The sequence below is a fragment of the Triticum aestivum genome, chromosome 2D, assembly GCF_018294505.1.
Source record: "Triticum aestivum cultivar Chinese Spring chromosome 2D, IWGSC CS RefSeq v2.1, whole genome shotgun sequence".
NCBI lineage: Eukaryota > Viridiplantae > Streptophyta > Magnoliopsida > Poales > Poaceae > Triticum > Triticum aestivum.
This window is the reverse complement of record NC_057799.1, coordinates 175,289,041-175,301,459: the sequence shown is the minus strand read 5'-3', so window position 1 is coordinate 175,301,459 and position 12,419 is coordinate 175,289,041. Positions and strand designations below refer to the sequence as shown.

General features: G+C 42.8%; 1 protein-coding gene across 4 annotated transcripts; it reads left to right on the top strand.

Annotated features, from left to right (window-relative positions):
• The first annotated feature begins 460 nt into the window (after positions 1–460).
• LOC123052417 (kinesin-like protein KIN-4C) lies at positions 461–9,688 on the top strand. Of its 4 annotated transcripts, none has more exons than XM_044475587.1 (27): positions 461–698; positions 862–1,006; positions 1,551–1,697; positions 2,335–2,487; positions 2,642–2,868; positions 3,234–3,409; positions 3,508–3,632; positions 3,730–3,766; positions 3,859–3,950; positions 4,037–4,150; positions 4,220–4,333; positions 4,630–4,716; positions 4,812–4,989; positions 5,060–5,160; positions 5,413–5,511; positions 5,584–5,697; positions 5,762–5,878; positions 5,958–6,038; positions 6,131–6,202; positions 6,277–6,367; positions 6,479–6,501; positions 6,601–6,686; positions 7,191–7,454; positions 7,615–7,756; positions 7,873–7,971; positions 8,066–8,656; positions 9,014–9,688. In XM_044475587.1, the coding sequence occupies exons 2-27, from the start codon at positions 872–874 to the stop codon at positions 9,350–9,352; spliced, it is 3,804 nt and encodes a 1,267-aa protein (XP_044331522.1). In that variant the 5' UTR covers positions 461–698; positions 862–871; the 3' UTR covers positions 9,353–9,688. The 4 variants fall into 4 exon arrangements, with proteins under 4 accessions (XP_044331522.1, XP_044331524.1, XP_044331521.1 ...); XM_044475589.1 differs by having other exon boundaries at positions 487–735; XM_044475586.1 differs by lacking the exon at positions 461–698 and having other exon boundaries at positions 746–1,006; positions 6,485–6,501.
• The last annotated feature ends 2,731 nt before the right edge of the window (positions 9,689–12,419 follow it).

Here is a 12,419-nt window from a genome sequence, read left to right as displayed (position 1 = left end):
CCTTCGGGTCTTCCATCTCCTCCGTAGCGCCAACGAGTACCCCTATAAGATTCTCGATGTTTGTGATTAGATGGGTGGTGTGTGAGTTGACCTCTCCTTGCTCCTGAGCCTGGCATGACGCTAGACCCCCCAAAAACCAGTTCTTCGCCCGACAACACCATCGCCATCGCTAGAACCCGCTCGGGCTTCGCCGGGATGCCTCTGACGGCGATGAGACGAGACGAGGGAGAGAAGGGAGGAAGGCGTGGCGGTAGTTAGGGCGAAACAAGGTGCTGGAGGAGCGTATAAGCATTAAAAAACACAGCAACCATCCGTGGTACTGGCCGCCAATGCCATTCAAATACAGCAACAAAAATGCCTGGGCGTGGCACGTGCTTAGCGTCTGACAGGGAAGGGGGCCGCGTTTCCACCCCCGTTTGAATTTCGAAATCGGATCCGAAGCCGTTGCGTTGGGTCCACCACCCGCTGGAGGACGCCCCACGGTTCTCATTTCTTCCCATTTTCTCTCGCACGCCTCCCCCTCTTCCGTTCCGCGCCGAGCTCTTCCTTCCTCCCTCCCTCCCCCCTCCACGTCCTCCTCATCCGCCGCCGCCGCCGCCAGGCGCGTCTTCCTCTACAGCCTCTTTCTCCCGCACGCCCGCGACCCATCCTCTCAGCCCCCGTCGACGGGAGGCGCCGCCACGCGAGGGCGCGGTGAGGTGAGACGGATTCAAAACCCTCGGCTGAGATTCCGAGGTTCGCCCGAATGGATGCCCGGATTTCTCAGATTTCCGGCTTGGGATGTCTAGATTTCTTGTATTCTTGGGGCATACTTTGGGCCTTGGACCTTTTCTTGATCCGTTCTGGGAATTTCGTGTTTAGGGTTCTTCCGATGGGGAGCTCGGATATGGCGTCGCAGCCGCAGAGCGACAGCGTCAAGGTGGCAGTCAACGTCCGGCCGCTCATCACGCCGGAGCTCGTCCTCGGATGCACGGACTGCGTCACCGTCACGCCGGGCGAGCCGCAGGTATGGTTTTCTTGGTTGCCTTTGGTGTTCTTGGCAACATGCGCTCCCAGGATTACAGATTGAACTGACGGATGGGCGGGCACATGATAGATTCGGATCGACACGATGTGTTCTGGCAGTTGATTCATTCATTTACCAATCTATTTATCTGCTTTGTTGCCATCCGGGTGGTCCGTGGAATCATGTCTCTGTATTCTCGAGAAAATAAACATGGCATCTGTGAATTTTTGCTTCTTGGAGCATAATCTGGGCGGCCAGATCCACCAAGGGCTTGGGTGCACATGGGAGATGAGCCGTGGGGCCCTGGTTCTATGGCTTAGGAGTTAGGACCATTGTCTTTGCTGATTTTGAGCACACTGTTAAAACGTGTTATATTTTCACCGTTGAATTTTTCTTCCAGAACATTGGAATCTATTGTGCCCGTCGGAATGAATGCTGAACCAGTATAATTTATATGATAACCACTTTATCAGGAGATTTCTTTTTCTGAATGGCTTATAAGTCTATAAATAGATGTTTATGGTGCTCTTTTGTGCTATTGTAGGTTCAAATTGGCCCACACGTCTTCACTTATGATCATGTCTACGGCAGCACGGGATCTTCTTCTTCATTGATATTTGAGCAATGTGTGTATCCACTAGTCAACTCATTGTTCTGTGGATACAACACCACTGTGCTAGCTTATGGCCAGGTACTTATTTTGTATGTTGGAAGTATTTTCCACACGTGCAATTACAATTGGTTGCTTTATAGCATTGCTCCTAGCTGTTACTGTTGTTCACCTAGCAGCTAATTAACCTTTATTGACAGTTTTATTAGGAAGATGCTTTACTTGTTGCTGTTTTGTGAGTGTAACCGTGTCATCTTCAATATTTACTCTAGCATCACTATAAGGATATCCGTGCGTGATTAAAGGGAGACATCTATTCGATATTTGCGCTAGGGGTTTATCCATCACTTTGCACAATGTGTAATTTTTAGACTATAGTACATTACTACATTGAGAGCCATAGTGTAGCAACTACGGATTCATCATGTCAACTTCTTTTTAGGAATGCCTATCATATGATTTTGTAGCCTTAACTTTTCCACATGATTTATGAACGAGTGTCATGCTTAAATAAAATGAGAAAATTACCACTTTGCTTCCAACAATCCAAACAACATTTATGCCTCGTTTAGTTATGGGATCCCTAAGCCTAATATCCAGATCTCAGTATAGAACATAGACAGTAGCCAGGTAACAACCAACAGTTATGTCTTGAGAGTATTATTTTTGTTCTTGGATGTTTATCTTCTAACTTGCCTTTTTCTCATACAACCTTTAGACTGGATCCGGGAAGACATATACGATGGGCACCAATTATTCTGGTGAATCTAACTGTGGAGGAATAATTCCACAAGTCATGGAGACGATATTCAAGAAAGCTGATGCAATGAAGGGTGATACAGAGTTCTTAATTAGGGTATCCTTCATTGAGGTATGCTAGCTGGTACTCACTCTGTTGCATATTTCTTGAACTAAAACCACGACAAGAATTATGGACGGAGAGAGTAGCACTTATCTTTACTTCAATATAATTGCAATATATATTTTGCTTATTACCATTTGGTGTGTGTTGCTGTTCACATCAGATATTCAAGGAGGAAGTATTCGATTTGCTTGATGATCCTGGGTCTGTTGCAAAAGCAGCAGCGCCTGCTAGAGTGCCTATTCAGATTCGAGAAACTGCAAATGGAAGCATCACACTTGCTGGCGTGACGGAGGCTGAAGTCAAGTCAAAAGAAGAAATGGCCTTGCACTTGGCACGAGGATCTTTGTCACGCGCAACTGGAAGTACAAACATGAATAGCCAGTCAAGGTAAGTCGCATATACTTCGATGATGCGATGAGCAATTTTGTTTACATGAACACCAACTTTTCTGTTTAGACTCCTTTTTTCATCTGTTCTGGTGTTCTAATACTACTAAAATGGTTAGATCATTCTGTTTATTTTACTGTTGACTTTTGTGTTGCCATATGTGCTATTTGTTGGATTGGTTTTAAATTGGGACCATGAGCAGATGAGCTACTTGCATGATTTTTGAAAGTTTAAGTGTAGACATTCAAATATTTTAAGCAATTGCTTTGGACAGTGACATGCCCTAGAAAAACACAATGTTGGCCAGTAATTTTGATTATACTGTATTTATAACTTGTATTTCAATGGACATTTTTTCTTTGCAGTCGCTCTCATGCTATTTTTACGATATCTATCGAACAAAAGAGGACCTCAAGTTCTGCATCTGAGAAGTCAACTAGTAATGAATATGATATTTTATCATCAAAATTTCATCTAGTTGACTTGGCTGGTTCTGAGAGGGCTAAACGAACAGGAGCTGATGGATTACGGCTTAAAGAAGGCAAGGACGGATCTTCTTGCATTTGTAGATGTTGGTTTAATTCAGTATATAACTGCTAAACTGATATTGAATATGTTCTTTGTATCTTCTGGCTATAGGGATACACATAAACAGAGGCCTTCTTGCTCTTGGCAATGTTATTAGTGCATTAGGTGATGAAAAGAAGCGGAAAGAAGGAGCATTTGTCCCATACCGGGACAGCAAGTTAACTCGCCTGCTGCAGGTATGTATACCATTACTTGTATTTCTATATGACCTCTTATTTTAAGCCAGAAAACTGAAATGTAATATGTGGCTAATGGTTATTTGTTCTCTTGCAGGACTCTCTAGGAGGAAACAGTAAAACCGTTATGATTGGTAGGTTTAGAGTTTTGCACACTTATATCCTCGTATTGCCCTACTGGGAACAATACTAAAATCAAATTTCTTTGCCATTTATTTTTTTGCAGCTTGCATTAGTCCTGCTGATTCTAATGCAGAGGAAACCATAAATACACTCAAGTATGCCAATCGTGCACGGAATATTCAAAACAAAGCAGTGGTATGCTTGCTCTATCCTTAAAGAAACCTTTACATCTTTTATTTGGGTTGCCATCACTTGCTTATCCTTCTGTGTCCTATGAATAGATCAACAGAGACCCAGTTACAGCAGAGATGCAAAAATTGAGGAGTCAATTAGAGCAGCTCCAGAGTGAACTTCTGTTTTCCCGCAGTGGGAGTGCAGCACTAGAAGAACTTCAGGTTGGTTTGGTGCATTGACCAATCAGATTAGTTCATTTTATCACTAATGTTCTTTTCTGCATCTTTCAGCTGCTGCAACAAAAAGTCTCTCTACTTGAGTTAAAAAATTCAGAACTGTACTGTGAGCTCAAGGAAAGGGAAATGTCTTGTGAACAGTTAGCACAGCGTGCAATTGCTACCCAGGTATTGATGATTTCTTTTGTTCTTGTGCTTGAATCGTGCATGTACTTTTCTTGATTCAGTGAAGCCATAATATACTTCTGTACATAGTGTTATTTATCAGTGCTTTATGAGTTCACCCTCCTTACGTAATGCAGCATGTGGGTGTATCTCTTATGTGATATTTGTATGTCTTCATGATATGCAATTACTTATATACCGCATACCATTTCTCTGTACCATCTAGATAATGTAATGTAGCCTATGAGTAGCCCTGCCAATGTAGCACAATACATAACAAATATTTTATTTGTTGACAGCTGGAAAAGGATCAGCTCATGTTAAAGCTCGAATCAGCACGCAATGGAAAATCGTGGGATGATATTGAAAATGCCGGTAGTGAGCAGGTGTGTACAATGAAGTGTCTCTAATCAAATACCGCTTTGTGTGGACATTGTCATACCACCCTACTTGAACTGTTATATTATTATTTTCTGAGTAGGATGTGGACCTTATGAAGACCTATATATCGAAGATTCAGCAGTTGGAGGCTGAAGTAACACGGCAGAAGTTCACCACTGCCTGTAGAAATGGTTTGCATGATCGACTTGCACTGGATAAGGGCATGCTTCTAGACGATCTAGGTTCAGGTTGTGAAGTAGGAACGCTCGAAGTGTCAAGTAAGTTACTGAAACACGTTGATACCATGCGTTCGTGACACTTCCTCTAACAGGCACCCTTCTTTTTCAGGTGAAGTTGATGAAGAAGAAAAGGAAAGAGAACATTCATCCATACAGGAGAAACTGGATATGGAGCTGCAAGATCTAGATAAAAGACTTCAGCAAAAGGAGGTACTATTTTTCTTTCTTTATGATTGTAGTTGTTTGTATATGAATTTACAACTTGTCTGGCTTGACCTTGGCATTTTGTTTACATGTACTGAATATTTGAATATTCTTCATTCCCCCATCCGTTGTAAACTCGTGTTCAAAGATAACCACATTTAACCTATGATTCTTATAGTTTTTACTGTTCTGGTATTCTTTTTTTGTTCCACCTGGAAGATTGTAATTATACCTCTTTTTAAATTTAAATTTCTGAAGGCGGAGATGAAACAATTTGCGAAGAGTGATACCTCTGTTCTCAAGCAACATTATGAGACGAAGTTACATGAGATGGAACAAGAAAAGAGGGCTTTTCAGGTTTCACCTGGCTTAAATTTGCTGATTCCTTTTCCCCCCCTGAAACAGTAGTAAACTTAATTGTGTTTACAGAAAGAAATTGAGGATCTCCGTCATGCACTAGCAAAACTATCTTCCTCAACTGATGAGTGCTCACACAAAATGAAAGATAACTATCTTCAGAAGCTGAGCATGCTTGAAAATCAGGTTTGTGCATACATGAATTGATCTTTTCTCTTTCTCAGATACTAACTGGCCACCATTATGGCAGGTCTCTCAGCTCAAGAAAAAGCAGGATGCTCACCAACAGTTGCTACGACAGAAACAAAAAAGTGATGATGCAGCTATGCGTTTACAAGGAGAAATTCAACGCATCAAATCTCAGAAGGTTTTCCTTTCCTTCCAAATGTTCCCAAATTTAATGCCGTTTTATCATCTGACATATGTTCTTTTAAATGTTATCTTAGGTTCAACTTCAACAAAAGATCAAACAAGAATCCGAGCAATTTAGATCTTGGAAAGCGGCTCGTGAAAAGGAAGTGCTTCAGGTTACTGTTTTGACTGTTTGTAGTTCATTTCTTCTGTAAGCTTGCAATCTTTTAAAGGACTTGTGGTGAGAATGGTGTGTTTATATTACCAGCTGAAGAAGGAAGGGAGACGGAATGAATATGAGATGCATAAACTCCTGGCTTTAAATCAGAAGCAGAAAATGGTTAGTTTTCTAACAAAAAATCCTTGTTGTTGCTTCCAAATAACTTGGTAGTTATGCCAGCCTCCTCCATGTAGGTTTTACAGCGGAAAACTGAAGAAGCTACGATGGCCACGAAAAGACTGAAAGATTTGCTCGAAGCAAAGAAGTCCACCCGTGATGCACATGGTAAGAAGCTACAGAGAGTGACTTCTTTTCTGCTGCTACTAAGATATTTATGTGCTCATATGTCCCAACTGATGAATTGCTGCCTTTTGGTTTTGATTTGTAAACATGAAGGAACAGGAGCATCAGGGATTCAGGTGCTCTTACAAAAACCTGACAATATTTCGGTGAATACAATAGGCTTTTGTACTTTAACGTTGTACTATGTCTGAAATATTCTTTTAACATGTCACTAGGCCTTGATGCGAACGATTGACGATGAACTTGAAGTAACTGTAAGGGCGTATGAATTACGTTCACACTATGACCGACAAATACAAGAGTAAGTCTCAGGTTCCTTCTGTTGCTATTATAAGCTTTTGTTGCTAGTACTTTCTTGCCTGGTAGTGTTATCATGTATATGTGCATTGTATCGAACAATTTTGATGATGGACAAAAAGGTGAACACGGTTTTGGTCATCGGAAATGAAACAGCCCATGTGAAAATAATTCCTTTCCATACCAAATTGACCATACCACTGGAGAGATTGATGCCGAGCGTGTAGAGTAGGGTCAGCTAAAATCTGCAAGGCTTGCAAATATATAGGCTTATATCCTTCTTGTTTCAAAGGCACATAAGTGTTGAGATTTTTTCCAGCACATAATTTATCTGAAGGGAAATCATGGGCTTTCACAGTTCAGTAAAGTTAGCTCTGATCTGTTTCTTTATTTATTTAAAATCGAAAACTGTTGTAACTTGTAACTGTGAAATTCTACATGCACTGGTTGAGTGTTGTCTTGTGCATTAAAATTTGATGTATTTTACATAAACTTTTCTTTAAAACAGGAGAGCAACAATATCTAAGGAAATAGCAAAGCTGAAGGAGTGTCCTGAGGCTATGTCTCCTAGCGCTAGGAGTTCCAGAATATCAGCACTGGAAAACATGCTGTCATCATCATCTAGTGCTATGGTATCCATGGCTTCTCAACTATCTGAAGCGGAGGAGCGGGAGCGTGTGTTCAGTGGTAGAGGCAGATGGAACCATGTAAGGTCCCTGCCTGATGCAAAGAACACAATGAATTACCTTTTTCAGTTAGCATCATCTTCAAGGTATGTTGTACTTGTCTTTAGTTTCCAATGATGTTTATATCTCTTATGTTGTGTAATCAGTACTACCTGTTTTTCATGATTGAAGTTTCCTAAAACAAATTAAATGGACAATCCCTGGTTTTTCCTAAATATGTTCTAATTTTCTGTATGTCGCTTCAAGGTGCCAACTACATGATAAGGAGGTGATGTGTATAGAGAAGGATCTCATCATTGGCGAACTGAAAGAAAAGGTGGTTGCGCTTAATGGCAGAACTAGACAGTTAGAAGCACAAGTTAATGACCTACATAACCAAAATATGCAGGTAAATACAATATAATTGTGCACTTTTATTATCACTGAAATATTGATGATGCATTTCATTAAGCAGATACGGTTGCAGTTATCACTCGCACACTGATACTTTCTTCTAATTGACAGCTTTTCGCTGCAATGAACAATGCGAAGAAATCTGGTAGGGCCTCAAGGCGTGATACTACTATTGATCCAGAAGATGGTCAAATTTATGCTTTGCGGAAGGTATCTAGCTACCTTCCTGTTTTCAGTTTCGTCTAGATTACATCTGGTGACATTCATAGGCAGTTTTTTCTCATGTTGCCCATCCTGTATGTAGAGTGCTCGAGGTTCCCAATTCAAGCATGGTAAGAACAGTTTCTACTGGTCAGATGACATGGACATATCAGATGCCGAGGAGTCGGGAGAATTAGAAGATATGAGTGATGATGGATCTGATACAGATTGGGTAGAGTCATCCAGGAAAATCAATAATACACGGCGGCGAACATCCAACCCGAGTAGAAACAATTCACTTACAGATGTGAAGTCAGAGATGCCTAGTGAGGAAATTCCCACTATCCAGAAAGAGCATGCTTCTTCACAGTGCTGCTCGTGCTCATCAAAATCGTTGTGCAAGCTCACCAGATATTGTGAGTGCAGAGCTCTAGGCTCACAATGTGGTACTGGTTGCGGGTGTAATGCTTCCAAGTGTTCCAATAGGGTGCGCGTCGTCAAGGAAGAAATAGACGATGAACCACCATCCGAGAAGGAAGGTAGCGAGTTTGGTAATGTTTCTTCTTCAGAGAACGGTGCCAAAATGAAGGACGAAGTGAAGCAAGGAATCATGCTTCTCGAGAATGCTATGGCTGAGAAGGAAACTCAGCAGCCAAAATCAAGAAAGCCATTGGCGGACATTGGAAATACCGATGTAAGCACACTACTACTCCCTCTATTCCATATTCTAGTGCGTATAAGGTTTTGGGTCCTATTCCAAATTGTAGTGCGCATAAGCGCCTTTAGTCCAATATGGTTGGATCAGCGCAGCAAAGCTGCATGCACCGCCACATGCGTGACAGGCCAGCAGACAAGGGGCAATTCTAGTCCAAATAAATATGCCACCTCATGTCTAATAAAGGGAATGCCACAAAACAACACGCACTATAAAAGGGAATGGAGGGAGTACTATTTCAGGGAATACGGAACTGTCGCTCGCGACCAATCTAGTTTTTGCTGTTATGGACATTTTTGTACTGTCACTGCCTCATTTTGCGTGCATAACTTTCAGGCGAAACAAGGTGGGGCAAAACCGAAGCAGAGGAAGAACTGGCGCAAGTCGGCAACAATCCAGCTCGTCCCTACGGAGCCTCCTCCACCAGCCCCAGCCTCTGCACCGGATAACGCTGAAGCCGCTCCACAGAACAGAGCCGACATTCCCCTGAGGCTGCCGAGGGCAATGTCTGCCGCAGAGAACAACCCTCTTACAGACCGCAATGCCGCCAAGGCAGGCGAGTCCGTGAGCAGCAACAAGGACAACGGCAGCGTAGCCACGACGAGGGTACCGGCTCCGGCTCCGGCTCGGTCGAGAAAGAATGCTGCCATGGAGAAGGAGAACCACCTGGGATGATGATCATCAGCCTGCCAGTGATGAGCATGTTGGAAGCGACTGCCGAAGAGGACGAGGTTAAAACTGTTATAACCAACGAACGCCGAGATCCCCCGTGGAGATGATCGGTCGGATCCTTTTGCCGAGCCAAGAATTGTGTTTTCTGTGGCATCCGACCGCGGAGTAGCGTTTCTGTTTTCTGTAGCCGGTTCTCCCGGGGCATGTCAGTTAAGTTAAAACTGTGTCTCTCCATACTGGATAGGTTTAGATGTGTGTGTGTTTTGTAAGCCAGTTTTGCTGGCTCGTGTACTGCTGTGGGAGGTTACCTGACAGATGACAGTTTCTCTGGTGTTGAGATATGCATGTGTCTGTGTTTGCCTTGGTCTCGGTACACTTGATTGTTAGATCCATCCCTGGCAGATGGACGGATGGGAATTCTACAAAGCCATTCATTCATTCCCATGCATGTTCTTTCTCGCCTGTGTGCCTGTTTGATGCTGAACCTGAAGCAGCAAGTTTTGGTGGGGGGCTGGGCTTTCAGTTTCCCTTAAAGAAGTGTGGTGTGGCGAGCATGATTACGACCTGGAAGTTGGAAACCGGTCAAAATCATGGGTCAGATTGAATGACATTTGAAGCCGTTAGGTTTGACTTGCCATATGAACATACAGTACCACCCAACAACCCATTGCCTGAATTTAGTTTTTTTTTTTTTCGAGAATGTTGCCACCCAACAAGGCATTGGATTCAGCTCAGCAGTTTTCCCGGCACGTTTGAACCCCTCTTGAATCTAATTCCAACCCAACCCAACCAAAACAAATCGTCGTGAATCTGGTGACCAGTTTTCTTTCTGGTAGCTGAAGTGCAGGGTCAAGAGAATCCCATTCTTTGTCGCGCCCGTGCGTCCTTGGTTAATCTCCTCTCCTCTGCCTGCCAGTCCACACACATCCTTGTCGCGCCGTACGACGCGGTTAGCAGCTGCTCTACCCCGGTTCCGATGTGAATACGGCGACGCACGTGAGGGCGGGCGTCGCTTTCGTGTCGCCACCTAGTACTCCTATTACAGTATTTGATTATTAATGAATCATGTTGCGCCTGATTATCTTAGATTAATCGGATTGGATTAGAGTGCCATGCCCGGAGCTCGAGACTGGCACAGCTACATACTACATATGAGACTACTCACAATGAAAGTAACATAGGTAGTAACATCACACATATCTAGATAAAATAGATGATGTGGCAAGTAATAAATGAAGAAAGAGTGAAAAGTGGTAACATAGCTAGTTACTAATAGTAGTAGTAACATCACACATATCAAGGCAAGATGTGTTTATGGCCTAATAAATGAAATGCTCCATGTTACCACACATATGCTACTCCCCACTATAGAGGTAGTAACATAGACTAGTAACATGTCGATATTACTACTCTATGTTACTACCCATTGTGGCTAGTCTAACGGCTACTTAGACCACGACGTAATAGGCTGCTACTACTGGTAGTAATTAATTGGTGGTTAGTGTCAAAAAAAGGGCAGGACGTTCAGTAGCCGTTACGAAATTCTGTGGACCAAAACGTCTGGTCTCTTGCTTCTTTTTGTCTGACGGGGAATTGGGAGACGGAAGCGGCCCATGCGCTTGCTTCACCTGTGGCTGTAGCCGCCCGGTGCACGGGAGGAGGCGGTGCCGTGCTGGATGCTACGTTGCCGGGACGTGCAAGTTTTTATCTATCTTGGCACCCGATTCTGTAGTATATCCACTGCTTGTACTATCAATCTATCTCGTCGAAGGAAAGACGGGACAATTTTCTAGCACAAAAGCGTCCAAGCGGGGAGAGCGGTGGGGGGCACACACTCCTTTGACCCGGACGGCTCCCCCTCCCCCTCCTCCGTTATTGGTGAGAGGTGCCAAAATTTCAAAAGGCGGGAACACAAGGGGCCTCATCTCATCATTGTCGCCATTTGCAGGGCTCTGGATTGGCCGTGCCCTTCTACTCACGGGCACAGAGCAAGGGGCCCCAAACTAAACTCTTCTATTAACCCACAGTATTTACCTACTGGGGTACGTATACGTTTATTTTTAGTCTATATATAAGATTTGCTTAAAATCAAATTTTATAAAGTTTGATCAACTTTGTCAGAACAAATATCAACATCTACAATACTAAAACTACATAATGAAAATTAATTTCATGATGCATTTAACAATATTAATTTCATATTGTGAATCTTAATATTTTTCTATAAACTTAGTCAAAGTCGATAAAATTTGACTTTGACCAAATCTTATATGCAGACTAAAAAAAGAAGTACTAAACATGGTCCCACACATTCTAGCATCTTCGCCGGCGTGACGGGTTATTTTTCTTGTTTAAAGCCAGCATGCGTTTTGTTGCGATCTGCATCGCTCGTAGCGATAAGCGCTGCTGTTGATTGAGTGAATAATTATTACGCGCAATTGGCAACGGTTTTGCGTATCCCGGTGGGTAAATAGGGAGCATCCGGTCGTTTAACAAAGGCTTTTATATCCACAGGAATCACAAGCCCGAGATCCCGCGTCAGGAACAGAATTTACTGCACCCCGTGTCACGGATCGGAGAGTCAAGCAGTTACGATCTTCTCGTTTAAAACCTGAGTAGTAGATTCGCAAAAAAAAAGAAAAAACCTGAGTAGTAAAACTAACGGATTGAGTTACACAATATCTCCATAGTATCTCAGGGTAACTGACGTTTGCTAACAACAATCTCTAGCACCAGGAGTTGAATGTTTTATCATCTAAAGATCTATATTCATCACAACTCACCATTTTTTTTTATAAAGGGTGGATTTTATTTGCTTAAAATGAACCATCAAAAAGATATATAACACAATTAGTACACACCCGATCTTTTACATAGTTAAGATGCATACAACCAACACCAGCTCATACACACACACGAAAACACGGCGGTTACTAGCAGAGTCATATAAGACCAAAGCTATGCGTAGGACAAATTCACCATTGGAATAGATGTTAGCAAACCCCCTTGAACATAGCCAGCTTGGTGAGTACTGCCGGCTACTAGCAGAGTCATATAAGACCAAATCTAT